Source organism: Aphelocoma coerulescens, chromosome 5 (assembly GCF_041296385.1).
Source record: "Aphelocoma coerulescens isolate FSJ_1873_10779 chromosome 5, UR_Acoe_1.0, whole genome shotgun sequence".
NCBI classification, from domain to species: Eukaryota; Metazoa; Chordata; class Aves; order Passeriformes; family Corvidae; genus Aphelocoma; species Aphelocoma coerulescens.
In genome coordinates this window covers 14,353,902-14,378,464 of record NC_091019.1, presented here as the reverse complement: position 1 = coordinate 14,378,464, position 24,563 = coordinate 14,353,902, and the positions used below count along the sequence as shown (strand labels likewise).

The 24,563-nt window shown below is 37.3% G+C and overlaps 2 protein-coding genes across 21 annotated transcripts in view; both read right to left on the bottom strand.

The window, feature by feature from the left end:
* Positions 1 to 1,241: 1,241 nt before the first annotated feature.
* Positions 1,242 to 13,554, bottom strand: LYVE1 (lymphatic vessel endothelial hyaluronan receptor 1). 2 transcript variants are annotated; one of them, XM_069016736.1, is made up of 7 exons: positions 12,347 to 13,554; positions 11,046 to 11,408; positions 6,773 to 6,932; positions 6,521 to 6,660; positions 3,945 to 4,247; positions 3,100 to 3,178; positions 1,242 to 2,370 (listed from the first exon to the last, which is right to left on the bottom strand). In XM_069016736.1, the coding sequence occupies exons 2-7, from the start codon at positions 11,125 to 11,127 to the stop codon at positions 2,184 to 2,186; spliced, it is 951 nt and encodes a 316-aa protein (XP_068872837.1). In that variant the 5' UTR covers positions 11,128 to 11,408; positions 12,347 to 13,554; the 3' UTR covers positions 1,242 to 2,183. The 2 variants fall into 2 exon arrangements, with proteins under 2 accessions (XP_068872837.1, XP_068872839.1); XM_069016738.1 differs by lacking the exon at positions 12,347 to 13,554 and having other exon boundaries at positions 11,046 to 11,468.
* Positions 13,555 to 14,253: 699 nt separating this feature from the next.
* IRAG1 (inositol 1,4,5-triphosphate receptor associated 1) overlaps positions 14,254 to 24,563 on the bottom strand; it is a 98,374-nt gene continuing 88,064 nt past the window's right edge. For 15 of the 19 annotated variants that reach the window (XM_069016725.1, XM_069016720.1, XM_069016719.1 and 12 more), the window contains 7 exons: positions 23,720 to 23,769; positions 22,046 to 22,153; positions 20,774 to 20,841; positions 19,251 to 19,373; positions 18,497 to 18,628; positions 17,636 to 17,710; positions 14,254 to 17,518 (listed from right to left, as the gene is read on the bottom strand). In XM_069016725.1, the coding sequence (XP_068872826.1) occupies positions 17,278 to 17,518; positions 17,636 to 17,710; positions 18,497 to 18,628; positions 19,251 to 19,373; positions 20,774 to 20,841; positions 22,046 to 22,153; positions 23,720 to 23,769 (797 nt within the window). In that variant the 3' untranslated portion in view covers positions 14,254 to 17,277. The remainder of the gene's footprint in view (positions 17,519 to 17,635; positions 17,711 to 18,496; positions 18,629 to 19,250; positions 19,374 to 20,773; positions 20,842 to 22,045; positions 22,154 to 23,719; positions 23,770 to 24,563) is intronic. The other 4 variants (XM_069016731.1, XM_069016733.1, XM_069016735.1 and 1 more) reach the window with 4 other exon arrangements.

The window sequence follows — 24,563 nt, the reverse complement described above, 5'->3', positions numbered from 1 at the left end:
CATTGTAGTAGTGCATCCCTTGCAATTCCATTAAACAATGAGCAGGAATGTTCTGTACTTTCCAATTCCAATGTGACTGAGTTGTGCTCACTACATAGAGACAATATCAAATACAGTACTTGTTGATTAGTACTTTGAGCTGCCTTTATTCCATACAGACCAGTGTAACAGCTCCTTCAGCCCTTGTGGTGTTGGCGTAAATTGTGTAGAGGAATGGAGGGCAGATCAAACCATCTGCATTGGTCAGGTATCAGTGGAAAAGTTGGGATGAAAGCTAAGTTTTTAAGGTACATGATAAAATAAGACACTTAGAGGCAATATAGAGGCAATTTAAGGCAATATCTTATTAAAACAGATAGGATAGATTTTTTAGTAAGTAAATGCTTCAGGGGGAAAAAAGTCCTTATTTAGCTCTAAAACAGAAGCAACATTATAATTATCTCTTGGCTGTAGGGAAAAGAATAGAGAAACAGGTAATTTCTAATCTCTAAAACCTGGAAAAGAGAGGCAGAAGTGAGATAAAAAGAAAAATCCCAAACTACCTGGAATCCTCTACCTTTGCCTGTGTCAAGCCCATTTGCTATTCTGGCACCTTCATGACTGGTGGCTGTGGCCCTTCCTGATGGCCTTACTTGTGCTGTCTACTCCTCACAGAGCACTTTCATTCTGGATGCCAGGAGAGATACAAGGTGTTCCTGTGGTATTTTGCAAGGACAGGAGTTGCTTAACTGGGTGGGAGGGCTGTGTCTAGTGCTGTCCTCTGTTGCATGTTTTTCTGCTAAAATTCTGCTAATGGACATCTGAAATGAGCAGTTTTTAGAGCAGTACTGAATCACTTGGAGCCATAAAATATTTCTGAACTATCAAAAAACCCCCAAGCCAAAACCAAAACCAAACCACAAAAATCCCTAACAAACAAAAACCGCCACAAAAACGAAAAACAACCAAGGACATCTCTAAGTATGCTGTTAGCAATGCACTGTAACTCACTATCTACTGGGATATATAACCACTGGGCATTTTAAAATTTATCTGAATGAAAAATAGCAAAGTTCATAACCCAATATCCTACACTGTTGAAAACTTAATATAGGTGAGCAGTTCTATTGCTATTTTTAAAATTATTATTATTATTATTTAAGAGTATGTTTTTCAAGCTGCTTGATGAAGGAAAAAATCTTCCTTTGGCATAACAACCTCCTTCACACATAAAGGTAAGTTATCTAAATTCTTTATTGAGGAAAATATTTGATAAACTGCTAGTGTTGTTCTTTTATAACAACTAATTTCTTCTGCAACATTAAGGTTATATGAGTTCTTTTTACCATGAGACAGTTTTCATGAGAATACATTGTCCAGACAAACATATCCACGGTGGTTTATTTTTTAGGGAGTACTGTAGATATCCCATACCACCTGAGACCTTTATTATGAAAGCCACACTTAAAGACACACAAAAGATCTCCAATGTAAGTGTTGAGATACAGTTCAAGGTTTTTTTTTTCCCCCCTCTGTCAAGTATCTGATGTGGAAGAATGATAATGGTTTTAATAAATAAAGCAGTAAATTATGATGTAATGAAGGTATCTAAGAAAGTTATTCATCGCTGTAAATATATATATATATATATATGTATAAACATCAGCATCTTTGTACCCTTCCTCAGGCATTTGAATGACAGTGGATCTTTGAGTTTTCACTCCCTTGTAAACAGAACTGGTTTTTCTGTTTGTAAACAGATATTTTTAAAAACAGCATGCAACTACTGAATGGAAATAAGCTAATCTACATGAGGAAGAACTACAGTGTCAGCATTTCATTTTAGGCATTAGGCTATCAGACATCCTCCAGCCAGATATAAAAACCTTTTCATTATATATTGATCTGAGTTCCAAGCAAATAGTTAACGTAGTGCACGTCATTAATAGCATATTATTAATTGCTTCTTTATTAAAGATGAAAAATGAGCTGTAATATGGATTTGTAAAATTTATTTCAAGTAAATAAGATAGCATGTTCTTCTGCAAGAATACTTGTTGCCAGAGATGTAATTATTAAAAAACAACTCTCATATGTTAAAGATAGAGAAAATATGAATATTTACAATCACTTATGTTTAAAAGCACTGCTAAGTTTTGTGTGCTTCATTTTATATTTCCATCAACAACTGTACATTCTTCCCTTTAAACTTCTGCTTCTAGACATTTTACTGTGGCCTCAGACTTAGTTTTACACTCTTCTACCTTATTTCCATTATTCTGTGTTTCCTTCTCAGGTGTCTGGTCATTTGATTTTGTCTCTTTGAGAGCAGTAGTTACAACTGCTTCTTTTTGCTGATTCTTGTTTAAAAATGGTAAGGTTTTCTTGTACCTTTAAAAAGAAAAAAGGATAGTAAAGCAGAAATACTGACATAGTTTGGTTGTATCATTCAAACAGCTAGAATTTACTTACTCTACCATACTCAAGCAGAAGTCTCACAGAGGATAGTGACATGCTAGATCATTGTGCTTTTTCAAGCAGTGTGCTTTCTAAAGAAATTTTTGGGTATTTTTTAAAAAAACAAACAATGCATATTTAGGATTTGTGGTACGCAATGATAAAGCTGTCTGTGCTAGGATATGAAAAATGCACACTTTTTTAGTAGCATTTAATGATGCACTGTATTGAAGGTCCTTACTTTTGACAAATGAGTTCAACAACTATTTTTTTCTGAGCAAGATCACAGTCCAATAATAAAAACTTTCCCCTTGAGTCTGACATAGAAAAAAAAAAGGATAAAATTGCATAAACAGGTTTATGTATGAACAGATGCAAATTTTAGTGTTGCTATTTTGACACACTTGGAAATATTTCACACTAGGCATGATTGACCAATTAAAAATAGGCAATTTTTTTTTGTTCCTTTTCTAAAGCAGGGAGTGGCAACAACAACAACAAACTTATCTGCATAAAAACTGGGTTTACGATTTTTTTAATTTGTGCAACACTATTATGTCATCATCATTACTTCTCTGCTTTTTAGTATATATTTTAAATATTCAGTGATTGTACTCTAGGAGTGAACTCATTCCAAGAGAGAAAAAAATAATAGCAACTTACCTTTTGATATAACAGACTGCTAGAACAACTGAAATAATGAAGAAGATGATTGCCAGTACAAGAAGTGCAGTGGGGATACCTGGAGATAAAAGTGATATAAGCACAGAGTTTTTATTTATGTACTTAATGCTGACTTTCTAAAGGCTCATGAGCATAAATCTGGATTCTTCTAAAACCAGTCTAGTGTCAGAATACATCCACATCAACTGAAGAAGTTTTAGGAACATCAAAAGGTGAGTTACTCCTGCTCATTTCTTTCAGGATAGACTAAAACTGGTATTTAGGCCATCCCTGACAAATATTTGTCTAATCTGCTCATTGGAGGGTTTTTGCAACCTGCCTAGAGAACACATTCTTGTGGTTAATTATCCTTAGTTAGAATGATTTTCCTCATACTTAGTCTGTTTCTCCACTGCAGTGTGTTAGGGTTGCTTACTCACACCTCATATCTCGAGAACAAGTCTCCTTAAAACTTCCTTGGCTTCTTTTGGTTTTATGAACCTGGTGAGTTTTCCATTACACTGAGAACAGAGTGTTTGCCAAGACTTTTTCAGAAATGTATTTACCCCAAATCACATTAACCAGAATGAACGTCTATCATTTCATATTAAAATATTATCAAAAAAGGATAAAATCAGATCTTAGTTCTACTTCAAAACTATTTTAAAATCCTCTGCTTTATAAGCTTTGTTTTGCAAAACCGTATCATTCCTATTCTGCCTCCAGGTTCAGCTGTATCAAAATGGATGGTAGAGCAGCAAACACAAACAGCAGTGAACAGTTTGACTCCTGACTCCTACATAATTAGCTCTTTTCATTAAATGATTGCCACACAAGGCCCTTACCTCCAAAAACAACAGCATCATTCTTAAAGGCCAGATGGGGAGTGTGCTTGGGAGAGTCAGTGGGTGAGTGCTCCTCTGGCATTTGTGTGGTAGGCCCCTCTGTTGGTAAGATTGTTTCAGTCACACATATGACACGAAATCTGTTTCTCAGGAATTTTTCTGACTCAGTCACTGTCACAGTGGGCACTGCTGTAATGTTCTCAGCCAAATCAGGGGTTGAATATGCAGTTAGGTCCCTTGATGCACTCGATGAAAGAAATGTGGTTGTAGTTGGGTCTGGTTGACATGAATTAATCTGGACATCTGTAGCAGGGAAAAGAAATACATAAAAGTTGTGTTGGATGCCACTTTTATACTTACTGCACACACACTTATTGAAATTGTTCCTCAGTCTTTCCCATCTGGAAATTTTTTCTTTTTTGTTCAGAAAAGCTTTGCCCAAACCAGGCATCCCCATTTCAAACATGTGGTTGCAACCTAGATTACACAGATTTTATCATTACTCACATAGTTACAAACTCCTTTGAGCAAGTGTGGCACTTATTTTATGATTCCATACCAATGACTCCACTCCTCATGAAAACTACTTAGGGTAATACTGCATATAAAACCCAACAGTATAACCTCCCACAGAGCAGACGGCTTAACTGCAGATTCAATATTCAAAAATATTTCCATGGTATTGTGTGTATGTTCAAAATACAAGCTTGTATTCTTGATACTTTGAAAATTAATTTGATTTCCTGTAAAAAAAACGTGGCCTATAAGTTTCAAATAAATCAGGCACCAGTGTGAGATAATAAAGATATTTTATTCTAAGTGGGGAGGAGAGGATAGGAAGTAACAAACTTCAGGTTTGAAGAAAAATAAGTAATTTTCAGAAATTAAGTCATTTAATAGAAGTGAATGTTGTCTGCATAAAAATGTTGGTGCAAGTGAACTTTTATAGTGAATTGGAAAAGCTGAGTTCTGAATCAGGCTCCTGTGAAAATGTGGAAATTCTACTTTGCTAGTGAAACTCTATATTCTGCAAAGCTATAAAAATTTCACTAAAGTAACAACCAGGTTACAACATAAATAACTGGCAAATGATGTATGTGCTGTTCTCCAATTGAATCCCCACGGGAAGTCTGATGACGCAGTCACCTTTACAGAATGAAATGCCAAAGGGCAGGGGCTTAACACTTTTTCCACTATGGTTTTCAAGAGCGTTTGGCAATGTTTTTGGCACAAGAAAATTGACAAAATGAGCTTCTGACAAATATTTTGGGTAAGAAATGCCTAGAGCAGGCAACAGTTTGGAAATTAAGATAAAGGAATGCAGTATCATCCCAATGTGAAATATACATTTTTAAATGGTTTTCTAACCATTGAGCAAGCTTAACTTTATTCACATACTCTAACAGTATATATGTAGTTATTTTCTTTTAATTAAGGCAAAACAAAGCAAGTAATTTGGAATTATTTGCTGCCTCTTTAGCATTACCCAATCTACCCAACACTTTTGATGCAGAATAACACAAATTTCATGCAGTGAAACACCATGTTGCACAGGCCTTCTCCCTACAGCTTTATCCTCAGTCTCTTTGGAACCTCCAATCTTCACAGTCACCAGGATAGGGTCTCAGGTCCTTACATCTTTGCATGGGCATATCTTGCATCTCCATCTTTCTCCTGCTTTTTCCAACCCTTGTTCATACAACTTTCCTGAAAACCTTCATGGTTTTGTACATATTCTCTCGCTCTTGTTGTCTAAAACTCATTGGGCAAAGCCTAGGGACTGACTATAAATAATGAAATTATCCTTTATTTGGTCTAATTATTGGGATACCTGTTATATAATAACCATAGATATGGGACACAATCAGGAACACATCATCTCTAGTTACTTTTTTTTAGTTAATACCACAGAAGCCATTAAGAAACTCTATTGATCTATAGTGCAGAGATCTAACTTATATCAAGGCCCAAGTTCCACTGTTGGATCTTCAATCTGCAAATAGTCAGTGAGGGGAAGGACAGGTCTTTTCACACCTAGGATGATGCATATTAAAGAGAGCTGTTGGATTTTACTCATTATAGATTGGAATCTAATTGGTTTTATGGTCTCTTGGCAGTTCTGGTTTATAATTTAATTTAGCTTAATGGATACATTTCCCTTTATAAAAAAAAAAAAAAAAAATCCAGTTTTCCCAAAGTACCCCACTCTTGGCATTTTTGGGAGAACAGACACACCACACACAGACAAGATTAAAGATTAAATTCACTCTCTTTTAAATTATCATGCCCAAATAATCAGAACATATTAAGAGTGTTGTGTCAACATTACAGAATGGTAAAAGCAACCCTTCCTCGAGAGCTTTCATGGCAGCACCAAATTATTAATTGGGATTTACAGAATTCACCTTTTGTATTTCTTGGAAGCTTCTGAGCTAAGAACAGCTTGACAATGTTTGGACTGGGGAGAAAGGGTCAACGAATTATAGGAACTCACCCATTATGATTTTTTCATGAGGATTTAAAAAAACCTATATGAACCAAAACACACACAAAATGTAGTTGTCATGCTTGCATACCTGAGGAATTGAAGCAGTAGAGATTAAATGTTTTATCCTTGCCAGCATTCCATTGAACTATTCCAGTTTTTCCCCGACCACATTTCTGGTTGGATGTTATCCGAGGAATAACAACGAATCCCTCTTTCACCCATCCGAAGCTACAATAAAAAGCATAAAAAGCAGTGCTTTTAGTATGAGATTTATCACCAGCCTCAGCTGTGTGTGAAGCTGTTCACTAAAGGTGGTGGGCCACTAAATGGTGGCACATACATGCACGTTTCAAAGCCGTGCTTCAGAGCCTCTTCAACTTGCTGTTTACTTGCCAGCTGTAGACTGAGTTGATTACATCCATTACTTGCTTCTGAGAAATTAGCTTTCTGATCAAGATAAATTCCTATACCCTTGATCCTGCAAGATGAATGAATGGAACCTGTAATCAAGCCATAAAATAGTCAAGGTTAATATTTGAATATTAGCATTTTTTCCTCATGAAGGATTTAAGATCACATTCAACTGAATTGAAAATTTTTTAAAGTTTATAGCTTGAGGATAGTAGAAAACTAATTTCTAGCATAGAAGACATTTTAAAAATAGAACATATTTTTTTAACACTATAGTCTGGAATTTCAAGAGGTTTGACTGTCATTAGACTAAATTTACATACAGCCTTTTTCCTTTCTTTTCTTTTTTAAAATAAATTAAAGCTAGCAAATGCACCAAGGCATTGATTCTGTCATTACACCCTTCTTATCAAGATGGTAAGGTATATAATATCAAAGGTATTTGACATAATTTTTCATTGAATTAATGTATCAATAAGAAAATATAAAGATTTTATAATTCCTGATGTTCCTTATTCCTCCTAAACTCTTTTTTCTTTTTTTTTCCCTAGCTTGGCATGATGCTTCCCTCCCCCAGCTACTGTCAAGTGTTCCATTTACTGTGTTTGGCAGAGAGCAGGAAAAGAGGAGCTAGGCCAGGTGAATTTATGATACTTTTCCATGCAGTTCATCCAGCTTTTTAGACAGCCACAGCTGGCACACTCTTTATGACACCTGCACCAGCAAGTCCATAGCCAGGTTACACCTGCTCTTCTTTCTCAGCTGTGTCAAGGGCATAGGACAAAATTCAGGATTTGAATAAGGAGAAAGGATATTACTGTTTTGCCTCCATATTTTACTAGGAGCATTTACTGGAAAAAAAGGATTTTTTTCTTTTTGGGTTATATACAGTAATTGCCCTGTTAAATGAAACATTTCAGCATTTCATGGCAGACAGGTCAGATAACCACCAGCCACAGGTGGTTATCTGACTACCTTACTCAATATGTTTGTCAGACTGTGTTCAGTAGGTGTGTACACTAATGAATACTTCATAAAATCTATGCTTCAGAATACAGACAATCCACAAACTCTCAAGGGAGGATGAAGTGATGCCTCCAAATCCACCCTATGACTCCTTAACAAGACAAATGAAACTGAATTTTATGAATGAAAAGATAGAACTGGCAGCCAAGCTACTCATGTGATGAGAAGGGGATAAAAGGTGATTAAGCTTGTGTGGAGCAGTAAAAAAACAGGCAGGCTTTTAGCTCCTGCTCCCACTGGATGTGGTGGGGCTGGAAATGGCTTTTGGAAAAGGATCCATCTCTGCTGTCTTTACATTTAGTTTAATTGGACTTTTTTGTAGAGTGATCATTGAATCAGGTGGATTTATCTCAGCAGAGAGGGAAAGCCACTGAATACCTGAGCAGTCCCCACAGACAAACTGCGGCTGCATCCAGCCCTGACCTGAACATAAGTCAAGCCCAAGCACATTGAAGGGGGATGCAGAGGAGCCCTGTTGCTCAATTTTCTTGGGGTGACTTTATGATGTGTATCCCATATCGCTGCCCTATGTCCAGAAATTAATTTTGTGCCTTTCTATGCCTTTAAACTGAGCCTGAGGGGGGGAGAGAAAAAAAAACAGCAAAACTTTCAAAGCACTTTACAGTCTGTTTTCAAGGACACAGATAAAACCTCTCTGCGTTCTGCTGTGGTGAGAGAGAGGAGCGGGGGGAGGCACTGCTAGCTTTCCAGCCAGCTTTCGGCTTTCTTTTTCTCCAGAGGGAGACAGAGAGTTAAACTTTTGTTTTCCTGGGACTTCATTTTTTCCCCTTCTTCTCTGCTGGACAGTTTCAACATCAGAATACATCGGGAGGACTTTCCACTGAGGCCTTGGTCCTGGAGGAGGGCCCACCCCATCCCAGCTCCGAGAAGGAAGGGAGAAGCTACCTACGGAAGGACTCTGAAATTTTCCCAGGTTTTTCTCTCCACAGTGAGAGGTTTTATTATTTAGCATTATTATCCTTTTTCTGCGTGTTTGTTAAATAAATATTTTTATCTCTTTCACTTTCCTTGGAGGAAAATTCATTTTTTCCCGAACCTGGTGGGGGAGGGCTGCTTGTAACCTGCCTTCTATCAGAGGATATTTTCCTCCAAATTTGTCCAAACCGGCCATCAATGAAGGTCTGTGTGCAGTTATCAAAGATATCAAGTCTACCTTATTTAGTCTAGTATTTCCCTATCTTCAGATGTGAGCCAATAAAACTTTAAAAAATCATAATGTTGAGAAAGAAAGCTTCTCAATGACCAACTTCATGAATTTCAAATAAAGCTGAGCAGCTGAATGAAAGGAATTTAATGAAGTCTTAGAAATTACCTAGGTACTTGTGAACTGCTACAGTCTTTAGTCATTCAATTCCAGGAAAAATATTTTCACGTGTGTATTTCATGGTAGATACACAGAATAATATAGGAATTCAGTACCAGAAAATTAACTTGTAAATTATAAGAAAAGTGACTCTAGGATATGGTCAAAAGTTGCATCTTAAAATCTGCTAAGCCTTTTGAAACAAAACAGTGATGTAAAATATACATTTTGTAAAAGTTATGAATTTCACAGTGTGAGGAAGGAATCCAGAAAGAGAACAGTACCCTCTTCAAGTCTTTTCATCACTTCTTAAGTCACCTCTGAACTCTGCTCTAAAGATGACTGAGTTCGTACAGGAGACAGACTAGTCCTTCAGAAGCACATTATCCCTTTTGGTCCACAAGCTGCACATAGCTGTGCTTTAAGCTCTGCTCTATTTAGGTAATCTAGTACTGGCACATTCTGCTCAGTATTTTGGTGTTGGGTTAAAAATTTGGTTTACTGAAATAAGTGGGAAGACCTAGACAGAAGAATCTCACAGCAAGACAGAATTGCCATAGAACAGGAAGAAAATTGTTCAGTTTTTGTAAGCTATGGGTATTGGCCTTGTTGTGTATTAGTTCCCTTTTTGCTTTTTTTGCAGAGTGGTTGTTTTTCTCTTTGCCTGCTGCTAAACTTCACTCTGATTTATTAGAGAGAGTTTCCTTTGGCTGCTGGTGTCAGAGAGCAGCAAGAATGAGGCTGTTCCACAGGGAAAGGGGCCAGGAGCAGAGGGTACAGGCAGGGCAGTGCCCTCACCAACCAGGGCACAGTCCCACAGCACCTGAACAGCACCACGGTGGTGACAGAGGCAGGTTTCACTGGCAGCCCCAGAGAGACCAAGACAACGAGTCAGACATCCAGAAAGCCCATTTGGGCTCAGCAGGAGATGGTTCTACATATGCCTGAAGTCCATCCTGGGGACAAGGCTACCTACAGCCTAAATCCAGAGTCCCTGCGTGAAGCCCAGTCAGCAGATCACTACAGGAGGGGACAGGACACGCCACAAAACAGCTTCAAGACACAGCTGGAGATCAGCCTTGAGCTTAACTGGAGCCCTTGGAGCTACAAGGGTGCAGGAGAAGGTATCCCAAGAGAGAGTACTCCCTTGGAGGGGAGCTAAGGGGCATCCAAACAGCTGCAAGCTCTCCATTTCCCCAGTGAAAATTGTACAGTGTTGATTTTGCTGGAGGACACTACAGTTGTTAGGTACTCCAATCCTGTGGAATTTCAACAGGACTTGAGCACCTAACTTAGTCCAGAACTCTTTCAGTAGGTGAGAAAACCAATTGTCTGCGAAAACTGTATATGTTTTAACATAAATAGAACAAGCATTAGCTCCTTGAGAATTGCAGTGAAGCATCTGGAGGCTTCTGATATACACTGAGTATCTGCAGGTATCTTAGCAGCTGCTGCAATTAGGATGGATTGTGTCAAGTTGATAATGGAATTTGAAAGAGAACTGGTCTCATGTTTTGCTCTCTGAGGATTGTACAAAATTGTTTGCTCTGGTATTTAAAATAATACAAAATAAAGTTACATTTCAATAGATCTGAGCTTAATCCTACATGTGATACCAGATCTTTAAAATAAGCAGTTCTGTGGCATTTAGATAAAAAGGCTTCAGCATTTTCAGCAATTGAATTACACCAACAATGAAAGTTTCCCTATATGCCAGGTTTTGTTGCACTGTATTCTCAAAGCCCTGTGGTTTCCTCTGCCAGAAACACATTTACACGCTCTCCTTCCCCACATTTTGGTTTGTAAATCCAGCTACTGTTTTAAAGACTTTAAAAAGTGGAACTTTACATACCTGTTACAAAGTAATTTTGAGCCAGGAATGTCATAACCCAGATGAAAAACACTGCTGAGGTAACTCCAAAATAAGTTGCCATTGCCACCAGCTTGGAAAACTCAGAAAATTAGGAAATTCAAGGTGATTTGTCTCCTGTGCTAAGGAAAGGCAAGGGGTTGGATGCTGTCAGATGATGAGATGACTTCTGGAAAGCAACTTCAGCTGTCACTGCACTGCTTCATAGAAAGAATGTCAGAGCCAATGCGTTGACTGTCCCACTCCAGGGCGAGGTCACGGACCGGAAATCCCTAATCACCCCTTCCTCTCGCTTTCATGTAGGGATTGCTGGAAAATTTCACTACTGCTGATTCAGAAACATGGCTGAGGAAGGGAGATAAGGCTGTTAGACTGCTAAGTCAGTAAACACTTTGAAAGAAGTTTTTCTTTTGCTATTTTTTCCTGTTTTACTGATGAACAGATCATTATTCATGTTGCCTGTTCATCTGGTAAATAAAACAAATCTTCTATTGTACCACAATATGCCACACAAGATTTTTCTTTTTTTTTATTGGAATTGGAATGGCATCCATTCCCCACTATCCTATTTGTCTTTTTTTTTCCCTTAGAGTTCAAATGCAAAAATAGTTCCCATAACACAGAGGTCATATGAAACCTAATTTTGAGGAGATTTGGAGATACACTACTGTAAATGGGATTCCTTGTGAGACTGTAGGTACAGAGGTCGCAGCCAGTGCCATCACTGCTGCCTTTTGTGAACTTCCAGCAAAGAATGTTTCCCATGGATTGATTCAAAACACAGATGATCCTCACAGCTATAACTTAGAAAATCTTCAGGAAGTCTTAGCAAAGATTTTTTTTTTTTCAGAGGTTCCAATAAACACAGAACAGGAATGGAGTTCAAGAGATGAGCTAATTCCTTTAGTGTCAGTCATGTCTGCTGTATCTATGTTATTCCTGACAGATGTTTGCCTAAACTGTTCTCAAAGATTTCCAGTGACAGATTCCTAACATTTCCTCTAACGTTCTAGTTCAGTGCCTCACTGCTCTTTACTGTTCAAAGGTATTCCCTACTGTAACTTGTCTTAGCCATACCCTGGTATAAACCTATCACTTCTATTCCTGCTGGCAATGGACACAGAAGATAGGTTTCTTCCCTTATGTTTTGCAAGTATTTTATGTTTTTAAAGAGTTACGTCTCTGCTCCTAGTTTTCTTTCAGCTAAGAAACCCCTGCTGCTTCACCCCCTGGCTCCATTGGCACCTTGCCAATGCCAAGGACTAATTAATAAATTGCTCTACCTGCTTATACAGTTCAGAATGGTCTCCGTTTGTTTGGTTTTTTTTCTTGCAACAGGATGATTTTGTTTCATCATGTTCCATTTGTGATTCAGCAAACTTTTAGATGTCCTCTGTCTCCAGGCTGTTTTCGGAGTCCTGTAAACACAAGTGTAGCAGTAGCTACCTCTTTAAACTGGTTTGCATTTAGAAGGTCACCAGTTAAGATATGAGGTAGCATTAACTGTTAACTGGGCACAGGCACATCTCCTGCAGCAGCATGTAACACAGTTATTAGATGGTGTTCTGTAAGACAGACAGGCACCTACAAGGCCTGAGGAGAATGCTGGGGGTCAGTGAAATCATGTCTCCATTAGCAATGATAAAATGAAAATTGGATTGTGTTTGGGCTGTGGTTTGGAACAGAACTTGGTAAAACTTGTTGAGATCTTTAGACAAATTTTTAGCTCCAGTTTCTATTCCCTCCCTTATTGTGCTGTACTTACCTGCCTCTACAAAGCCATTGCAATGTCAGATACTGTAATCAGACTGAGCTCTCACTTGAAGGAGGTTGTAAGAGGATTCACTTGCATTTACAAGGTAGAAGCTGAAACAAATAGTTATTCTGTAGCTCTCATGGACTATAGACTGTGGCTGTAAAATACTGAGAGCATTAAACAAAATCTTGTCATTGAAAATGCTTACCTTGAACTGCTAAGTGTTTCCTACCATGAAAACTAATTAATAGGGTTTCTGACATTTTAAAATTGCATGCTAATTGTCCTGCCGGGTCTTAACACTTTGTGCCTACTATCCTCACTGTGGCAAAGTTCCTTTAATCAAACTCTTGATGCTTAGTAGGATTTTTAGCTGTAAAAATGAGATAAACACCTTCACAACACCAAACAATAATATAAGCTCTCTCACAAGGTCTTACAGATTAGGAGGGGGAGAAAAGAATTTTAGAATGACAAAGTGAGACTGAAATAACTTTGTTTTTTGTCTATTTCTTCCTTTTTGTAGTTCAGCTGTTCCAAAACTGTATAGAAGATCACTTATCTGGACTGTAACAGTACGAAAGGTCTTTACCCTTTTGGTGTGTCTTCTTCATAATTACTGTGGCAAAAAAAGCAGATCTATACTGAATGATTAATTAGTCTTTGACCTAAATACTTATTGTAACCTATATTAAAAATTCCCAGCCTTTTATGTCAGCATGTTTTAAAATGCTGATGAGGGTTGCTAAACAGAAAACTTTTGATAAGGCAGAACACACATAACTGTTCTCTACAATCATTTCAAAAGGAACCTTGAAACTTGAACAACAGTAGAGAAAACAAATAATAATAATAAAAAATCACACAGAAAATACAAATATCAGGGTTTTTTCATGGAAACAGTAATTCCTTTCCAGGTTGTTGATGTCCCAGAGTCTGTCCCCTGACAGAGACCATCAGAGATTCAGAAGTTGAGCATTGACTCCTACCTGCTGCTCTGGCAAGACTGCTCCCCACAAGACCCAGGCTTCCCAGACCTCCCAAGTCTACAAGGACACGAAGCAAATAAAGACTCCGAACCTTTTGCCCAGAATCCTTTGCTTACAGATTTCCCTTGTGGCTTCCCATGTTCATCCTCCTGCGTGACGCGCGGCCTCCCTCTGAAGCAGGAGCTCAACTCTTTGCACGATGTTTCAGCTTCCTCTCTCAGCTGGTTTCTAGGGCATGGCTGGGGTGACCCTGCTTACAAACACTTCCTCCATTGACACAGGAGTTTGTTCTCTTCTTCTGGACCATTTTCCTGAAGAACTGGAAGACTAAGAGCAAGATCCTTGGAACATGTAACAGTGTAGACAAGGGAGGACTTACTTCATGAGGACATGGCCATCAATATGCAGACAGACCACCCCAAATCTTTAAGGTAAAAACACTGAGCACTTTGAAACCATAATTTTATTTCAAAACTCAAGTATGTGATACTATACAGTACAATACCAGCACACTTGTGCAAAATCTTACAATATTACAAATTTAAATATGATACACAAAAATAGTGCCCTTTTGAAGTTCCTTTCGCTAGAAACATTTGTGCTGTGCAGGAGAAACCATAAATGTGTCATGTTAAAGCATAAAAATAAATATTGCACCTCAAGAAAACTATTTCAGTGTTAATAGCATAAATAATAGGTCTGTTTCTTGTTATCTGATGTGATCTTTGAACACAGAAGAGGTTGTTTGGCTTTTTGTTTTCCAGATAAAGCAAACTAATATCCAATAGATAAAATTATATTTAGAATAGTTTTTGAGCTTAATCTAGTTTCCTATTAAACAAAAGGTGTTTTAATTAAATAACTGAAAAACATAAGCATAGCTATTTAGTGTGCTGTTAGTCATTGTGATTTGTTATTTTTTGTGGGCAGTTTGCTCAAAGTAGTTATAAAAAGAACAGTTTTTTTTAATAAACTTTATCTTCATTTTTGCACCCCCATTAAAATCTCTTGCCTCTTTCAGTTCATTTGGGGCTAAATTATGCTTGCATCAGACATGCAAGTAGTTCAGTTCAAATCAGTACAACTACTTATGGGTCTTGTCCCTTGCGCACTAATTCCACAAAAAGCCAGTGTGCTGAATTTCAAGAGAGGATGGAGATTCACTCACTGACTAATAAAACCTCTTCACATGCTTAAAATTAAGCAATTAGAGGGTCATGTTGATATCAATAACTTTCTATGTGTACTTAAAATAAGTTGTTGGACTCACAACAGTGCAGATGAAAATAAAAACAAATTAATTCCATTACAGGCACTGTTAATTATTTTTCTTCAGTGCAGCCCAACATTCCACCATCACATAAATACGTGCCATAATTCTTGGCATAGAGAAATCTGATTAGGACTATTTACCTTCAATCTTTATTGTCTTATTATTAAGTTATCAATGTTATTTGTAAAGAATATTAAGTTAAAGAAGCTAATTGTAGTAAAGAAGTATTCAAGAAACAACTGACAGGTTTCTTTAAATACTGAAAGTACATGAAATATCACAGTAGTTCTTCACAGTCAGAAATTCTAACTGACCAAACAGATTCCAAGTAGTTTGCAAGAAACCTTCTCCTGTCTTATTCTTTACCAATTGCAATTTTAGACCAAATCACACTTCCCCATTATCCTTTTTAAACTTCCTTAAGCACACTAATCCTCAATAATATATACTTTAAATTAGAAAAAGAAAACCTCCTAATTGGGTAGAGACTCCCTTCCCCACACCCAAAAGAAAAAAAAAACAAAACAAATAAAGGTGTTAGTGGTCTGCTCTTTTTTTTAATCTTTTTTTTCTTTCTCCATATAAACATCTCCTAAGAAACATGTGGCCAACGAAGATTCACCAGCAGGATACTTGGTACTAGTGCCAGGTACGTGAATTAAATTTCTGACTGACTTAGAAGCCTGTTTTCTTTGACAGTTAGCTTGAGGTTCAGTGTTTCCACCAAAAGAAGGCAGGACAATATTGACTGCATCAGAACTGAAATTACAGTACTTCATAACACTCTTATCCTTCAGCTGGAAAACAGACTCATTTCTCAATCAGAAAATGCCAGGAGAATGAAGGATGGGAGTGCAATCAAATGTCACACTGGGTTTGCTATTGTGGCTGTAGCTATGGAAAAATAAACATGCTTCACCTTCACTCAGAAGTGACACTCAGCGGGTACAAATGGCACACCTGCAGTGACATTCACATTCTTGTGTAAGAACTCACAACTGCCAAACTGGCAGAACTGGCAAAAAATCTGGGCAAAAGATTGATCTATCCTGATGTGGTAGTTCAGCTTTGGAAGTGTATCAGGTCAGTTTTGGTCTTGGCATCAGATTCTGAAAATGAACTACTGAAAACCGGCAGTGAGCTCTCCTAAGCCCTCACTGCTTCCATGGCCTGATCCATGTAGGCACTGGTTGGGCTCTGGCTGTTCTCAGAACTGTGCTCCTGCTGCAGATCTCAAACAACACCTATTTCCAGTGTTAGCAGTAGGGCAGAGTCCATTTCGTGTGAACACCTCTATACAGAGGTTTGAAGAGCTTTTGTTTTCTTTTTTCTTTTTTTAATAAAGAATTGAAGATTGCTTCCCATGTCCAAGACTGTTGTATTTTGGGCTTGGGCAGCACATGGACCCTTCCAGGCAGCTACCACTTTTGGCTGTAACCACCAATGACTCTGAGTAGCATAGGTAAAATTTTTGCAAATTTTTATATATCAGACATTCCCAGACTTATTGGATGATATTAACTGTGCCACCTAGAGACCATTTTAGGTTCTGTTGAGTATCCCATTTTAAAAAAGGTGGTGGTCCCATTCTTAAAGTATATCATAAACCATATTTATGCATGTACTTAGCATTCCATTTAAATAATCACATAGATAATTCCTCTTATAAAATTATTTTAGCAGCAAGGAATTTGGTCTTAGAATATAATTATATTCTTCCATGGAAGAGTTTCTATTTCTACCCAATAATAATGAATAAGGAAATTAATTAGCCTCTTAAAACCCAAAGGACTTAAATGCAATTAGTACTTCAACAATCAACAATAAATTCGGGAAATACAAAATAAAGCACTAACTGCAAATGCAGGTTTTATGATAGTCTTCAAAATGTCAATGTCCTGTGCAAATTGTTCTTTTAAATGTCTTGCTTGTTGCTGATTACTGCCACAACCTTACCATGATTCAACACTACTTTATTTGTACGAATCCTTTACAATAAGAGGACAGACAGGAGTATTTATCAGAATGGCTTCCTGGCAAGGTATGCTCACCATGTATCCCAAACCTGGTGGTGTAGAGTAACTCACTTAAGGGATCACGTGTAACAGCCATAGGGATGACTAAGCACTACCTTTAACAACGGTGCTCTACTACACAAACTTGCTCAGGGACCATAAGGGCGTGGTTGCTCCTTTATTATTCCGTTCGTTGCTCCTGTCGGAATCCTGAGTTCCACCAGGAATACTGATGGGCAGCAGAACAGCTGGCCTTCCCTTCAGGTGCCTCTGACTTTTCATCGCAGGAGTTGTAGGAATGGTAGATTCCCAACACCACAGCAAAAACGACTATTGCAGCCACTACAAGCCACAACACATTCCAGTGTTTGCACAGTTTGGGGTACAGGATATATAAATAATTAACGACGACTTCAAGTCTGCTGTAAAATGAAAAGAAAAATGTTATACAGTAATCAGATGCAAATTTAGTATCTTAAGCTTTTCAATTGGAAAGGTGTCATAGGTGGTACATCATCTTTTTTCCCCAATATAAATACCTTGTCAAAGAAGAATCAAATTGTAAAGTTCCTTTATGAAGAGCTGTACACTCAGATATTCCAACTCCAACTAGTCTATATGAGAAATATTTGTGAGACAGCTGGAGACTGTAAACATGACTCCTATTTCTCCCACCTGTCAGCTGGCAAATCTCAGAGCTGGATATCATGCAAAATTCTGCACTGTTCGTAGCTTGAGCAACTAAATTAAACATTGGAATATGTGGTAAACATTTCTTTCCAATAATGATCTTTCCATGACTAATGAGATGGCTGCTCTCTGAACACGGCTGAAATCTCAAATCAACAGCTGTTTATAGCTATAATGGTTATGGAATGGAGATGAATTCTTCTGGATCAAGTAAAGATCCCTGCCTTAACCTGGGATTGGACATATTACTTGCTTTGGCCAGCATTCAGTTCCTCTGCATTGTACAGACAGAGAGCACTGGGTACAGATGGATGCAATGTCACTCTAGTGACAGCAATGACACACGGCACAAATTCAGATTCCTGAATTACAACTGTCATGAGACAGTGCATATCCACAGAGAGATGCCTTTTGGCATCTAAAGAACTTTTATGGAGCATTCTTTTACCTCAAAGCAGAAGCAAACCCCATCAAGATGAAGCATCTTGATGTCAGCGTACAGCTTTAGCTGAAACATCAAAATCAAAAGTTTTGTATTTTGCAACTACTTTGTCACAGAATATGCCTTTCTGTGTAAATACTGCTATTTCAAATATGCTTCCCTATACTGGAGGAAAACATGCCAAAATGAGAGTATAAAACATTTGGTTGGGTACCACAAAGAGAAAAAGTGGCCCCTCTTTTATGGATATATTACACCACTGCCTCACCTGCTTTTCAGATTTTTTATCTCATCTTCATTTTCACTTTCTTCATGTTCATCATGACTTTCTTTGGGTGTCTCTTCATCTTCTTCCTTCAGTTCCTGAAGTTCTTTGGTTTTCTTCAAGGCTTCCTGATATCTTTATTAGACAAAATGTTTATTTCTTAGTCTTGGATGTTGTAAAAGCATGATCTTATTTAATGAAAAATTAGCTTTATGTTTTGTTATATGTAATAAAGCACAAGTAGCAGCGTTGCAGCACTCAAACAAGAGTAAAAATTAGCTGAAGACCATGAGTAAGGCACACAGACAGCCACCCTTCCCTAACAGGGGATTATACTACAGCTAAGGCCAAATTTATCATTTTGAACAAGAAAAAGAAGTTGTAGTCCTCAGCAGAGAACAACTTCTGTCTATTGAAAAGGAGTCAGTAAATATTTCTCTATAATTTTCCATCATTTTCAATATCCTCTAGATACTTTTTTTCCTGGAGAATAAATGCAAATCAATCCTAAAGACAGATGGCATGTTGGATTCTGCAGGAGAGGATCAAAATTTCTGTCTCGCTCTTCACATAATACAAAATTCTTTGCTTGACATTCAGAAACAGATCCCAAAGTTGTTAATTGCCCCAAAACATGCTGTAAAGCACTTTGTGACACCGACAACATGACTACTGTATTTTAAATTAAATTTTAAAAACATATGTCCTCATCTGGTAGCACATATTTACAGATCTAGTTCACAAAAAATATTCCCACCCCTTGTTATATGCTTCCTCTTCTATCTTGGCTTTCATTTCAGGACTGATCTCTTCCAACCCACTCTGTGTCACCACAGAAGTTGAGGTTTCACAGTCAGGCTCTCCATTTGATTTCCCACTGCTAAGACAAAAGAAGCAGACAAATAGAAAATAACATCACAGAAATGTGTTGTGTTTGGAGTATACTGCAATTTCATGAGTCGTGATTTGTCTTTTTTAATGCACATCAGAGAAATGAAATGTCTTTCAAAAGAAAAAAAATTAAACACGAAGAAAAATATTAGTTTCAGGATGCTGTGATTTAAGAACAGTAATTATTATGTTTCTAAGGAAAGAAAAATTGCATTTTTATTCTTCTTTTAAAAATAAAAAAAGAGAGCCTTTGTTTCCTGGATCATCCATGACATTTATTTGCTATTCATGAAAACATTTCCCTCAACTTTCTAAAAATCATCTTAGAAATTGTAATCTGCTACATAAGAAGAACATAATAGAAATAATACCAAATACTAATTCAACAAAACATTGGTTTTATTTGCCTTTTAAGTATTCTCCTCTGCTGACTTTATATGTTGAACTGATGCACATGTTAGAAAAAATACACATACCTCACTTTTCTCACTAGAACTTTTCTCAAGTAAAAGTTTTGAGCATTTAGCCTCAAGATAAGCTGTTTTATATTGCTCTCTTCCTGCAGTGCTCTCCTGTCATTTATTTGATCTGGGACAGAGAGTTTAAGTGATTGAGACATATCTTAGCAGATCTATCAAACTCAAGGTTTAATAAGCTCAACAGTGGATCCCATTTCAACTTCTGAAATCTCACTCTTTTTGCAGGCCTTATTTTTCTGGCACTGCAATGATGGCTGAATAATTCAACCTGATTGACACTGTCTGTGGGTAATGGATTTTCTCTCACAAAGTCATATTAACAGTAGACATTATCTTCACTTGGACTTTAAATAAGCCATGACTATAAGCTTGAAGTGCTTACACATACAAAACTGTTGGACAAGGTAATTCTACACTATTAGACCATCTGGCCCATGCACACACACTTATGCTCAAACTTGAATTTCAAGTTCTGCCTCTGTTACTTGGTACCATGATTTGTTTTCTTAGATGCAAATATTGATAAGATTTTTTGGTTGTTGTTTTTTTCTCACAGAATTTCTGTCCAGTTTAAAAGATGGTCTAGATCTTGCAGAGTTCTTTTGAATAGTAGCAACCAGTTCTGTAGTTCGCCATTTTTGTTTTCCCAGTTGTTGCATACTTACATTCTTAGTAAAGCACAGAGGTAAAACAAAGACATCAGATAAATTTTGCCCTGCCTCAGCACTAATTTAAAATACATGAAATTCAATATTCTGTAGTGATCTACACAGTCTAAAACCTTTAATTTGCATGTGTAAAGCATTCTAATGAAGAGTAGTAATATAATAGTATTTAAAAATATGATTCTTTAAATTATCTTTTAGTATTAGCATTTAATAGGTAATGAGATGACCTAGGCAAAACTCACTTTTCTAGAAGTGCTGGCAGAGCAGGAGTGGATGTCAGGTTGCTCCTTCCATTACTGGGTGATTCAGACTGTAAGTAAAACACAGCAATAAATGTTACATCCATTAATTAGTTAACATTCATGACTAAATAGTTAAATAACAATTAAAATTCATCAATTAATTTCAAATGAGTGTTCAATAAAAGGACAAAGGCAGTGTGCTGTTAGGTTTCTTTCTCACACTCATGAGCAAGTATCTTTAATATGGTGCTTCCACATTGCTCCCATTAACCACAGGGAACAATGGACTTGCACACTACGAATTTTCTCTGACATTCCCTTCTGGCCTGTTTATTTTTCCCCAGAAAATTCTTTCTCCTTCACATATTGATCACTGAACAGTAAAATTATCCTATTGCTCCTCTCCTATTATGCTAAGAACATTAATTTATTAGCTGAGTTTTCAATGGCAAATTTTAAACAAAAATAATTCATAATAAACCATGGCAAACAAACACACCTGGTTCCTGAAACAATTAACTCTGAGTACATAATAAATAAATTGCACAAACAGATGCTTTTCTTACAGGTAAAACTGATTTAGCTTCTCAGCAAAACCCTCATTTAAATAATCCTATATTTTTAACAGAAAACTGCATAACTTTAAGGTTATGTTCCATCTTAACTCATCTCTGAACAGTGAGCATGCCTTGCAGTTTTTCTCCAGAAAACATTTGTATGGATTTATTATGTTCAGGTTAGAGTCTCATTTAATTTATTAAAGTTTTACAAACAAAAATTCAACACAGAGGCTGATAGCTCCAGTGATCCCAGATCATCACAGAACCTCTAAATTTGTACCACATACATTTCTCTACATTAATTACATTTATTTCTGTTCAGTGAACTTTTGGCAGTGAAGAGCAGCAGTCCAGGCATGTTCTGCAGCTTCTAGCTAAAATTTCCCGCCTTCAGTGGACAACTATTTTCACAACTTTTTTCTTGTATGTTACTTTAGATCAAAAGGCAAATTGCCTCACTAATGTGTAATGCCTCTGAATCAGCAACCTGCCCTATTCAGCTGTTTCCAAAAGAATAATTTACTAAGATATATTGTGAAGGCACATGTCCCTTACACAATAGGAATTACCTCTGTCCGTCCCCTTTACTAGGATGGAGTCAAAACAAGTTAAACCAATGAAAAGGCTTCCATTTTTTAGTAACTATGGCTTGGCCCTATGGAAAAGTGGTTTAGACAAAACCTGGTATCTTTAAAATGGGGGGTTTACTTACCAGGGATGGCATTGAAGGTATAGGTGAAGCTGTTGGTGACTGACCAGGAATGTTCAAGGAGTTAAACTTAGGAACGACTGCAACACTGACTCTTCTCCTAGGCATATTCTGGGAGAAACAACAATTCTTTTATTCTATCATACAACAAGACAGACTGAAGAAAAACTCTGGATTAATCTGTGGGGCAAACATGTAGGTCCTTGGGAAAAAGAGAGTTGGGAGCTAAAGTAAGATAAAAGGCTGTTAGGCTGCAGTTTTCCACAGAAATTCCTCTCATATTGTCTGGTATGGCAAGTGCTTAATGTGAAAGGAGGTGTGGCACGGGGATGCTGCTCTTTTCCCTCCATATTGAAAGCCCAGCAGTGTAAATCACATAACAGAAATGTTCTGAGTTTATGCTGTCAGCTCTTATCATAGGCCTTTATCTTTGGTTAATGCAGATGCATAATGATACTGGGGAAAGTGCTAGTGTCACAATGACTGGAAAATAATGAAGTCACACATTAAACTCTTGCCTTGCTCTGTACCCATTATGATATGCTGTAGCCACTATGATATATTATTTACATGCAACCCTACTAATTATAATTTGCTGAACAAAAAACATCCATTCCTTCCACAAAAGAGCAGCCCCCTATCCCCCACCCCTGAGTTGTTAGATAGCATCATGCAACACTGCTTATATTTCCCAAAGACCATAAAAATTCTTTCTATGACAAACACATGCTAACTGTAACAATATATTCCAGCTCAAGTACAGATTATGTAAATTTTTGCTGTCATTTGGTAAGTAGCCAAATGCTTCATCCCATAAAATCTATATAAAATCTATGCTTCCAACTGAATAAAAACATCAAAACACTTACAGCATCTAACAGCTTTGTTTTAGTGCATATCCAAACACTTCTAAGATTCTGCTCTAGACAGCTTTACAGGAAAGGAGTTAAACACAGGTTTAGTGAATACTTAGGAGTCACTCCATGATCCTGGTTCTAGATGAAACCAACCATACCTATTCATTAATGACAGTTTTAATTAATGTGCTCCTGAAAAACTACATAGGGAAGTCTGCAGGCACAGTAGGCAGTCCATTCTAGTGTTTGGGGCTTTTTCCCCTCCTGTTTATTATTTGGACTTGTCCCTTAAACTTAAATTTAGTCTTTTTTTGAGACCTCTGCTTCAACTTATGGGGTTCTTATTCTGAAACCCTGTCTTGCCCTCAGCATGTTCTGTGCTGTAATTCTTTATATCCAACACTCAGAGGTGGCAGGAATAAACTAAACCTGAAGAACTACAACCCAAACAAATAAAAATATGAAAAGAAACAGTAGATTGAGTATAATGCCCATGATCACCAAATTTCATCATGGTCATACTGGGATTCATGCCTCCCAAATCACTGGTTGTTTTAGCAAGTTTTGCGATAGACTTGATCTCCAACACTCAGAAGTTTTGCAGAAATAAAACACTGGAGTTTCACATCAGGCTCTACTATAACTGCACAAAGTCATACTAAATCATGTATCCAAAATTGCAAAGCATATGCACTAAACTGCATGAACAATATTGAGAATTTACCAGGACTGTTTTGAGCACAGCCTTAAGAACTGAGTGTATGTAGACAAAGAAATTTCACTACATAAAATGTTCATTTTCTTTATATCATAGAAATACCTTTCCAACAGTGAGAGACATGGATCTAGATGAACGAGGAACCCCATCTTCTGCATAGAAACAAAGATAAAGAACAGTCTTAGACTATATCAGTATCTCTAAATAATATTAATAGGCCCCTGCTTGTATTTCAAACTCAGATGCACTGTATTCATACAAGGTCTGTAGTGACCATGTATTTATTTGTCATACAGTCCTCTTCTCAGTTACACATTGTCCTGGGGTGACAGTTCTCTTCTCAATTACACCTTGTCCTGCAATCTGCTGCCAGAGGAATGGAGGAAAATGCATTGGCAGTCAATAGTGGCATACCACTTTGCTGCTTTGGACTCCAGCTCGTACTGGAGCTCCAACATGTCGGGCACAGCAGCGCTCAGTGGTGGAGTCACTTCATTCAAGGCACGATAGTCCACAGTCAACCTCCATTCTCCTTCCTATTTGTGCACAGCCAAATGGGACTCTTGAAGGGTGAGTGGGTTTTGCACAAGAAATTTGAAATAATTCCAAAAAATCGAATCATTACCATTTTCACTGAATCAGACAAAAAGCCCACTATTGGCCTCCATATACAAGTACTTGCAAAGGAAAATCCTCATATTTTAGTTTACAGCAAAGGCAAGAAAAGGTTGCAAAAAGAAAAAATGTTTTTGATAATGAAATTTTGCCATCATCTGGACCTAAAAGGTAGTTGCAATAAAATTGTGCAGTGTACATGGATGTGCAAGAGGCCATGAGAAAATATGACTGGATCTCTTCAGAATTTGGGAAGTGGTAGTGATTTCAAATTACTGTATTATAGCATTAAGTATGGCTCATATGAAACATTTTAACTTATTTCTGTAAC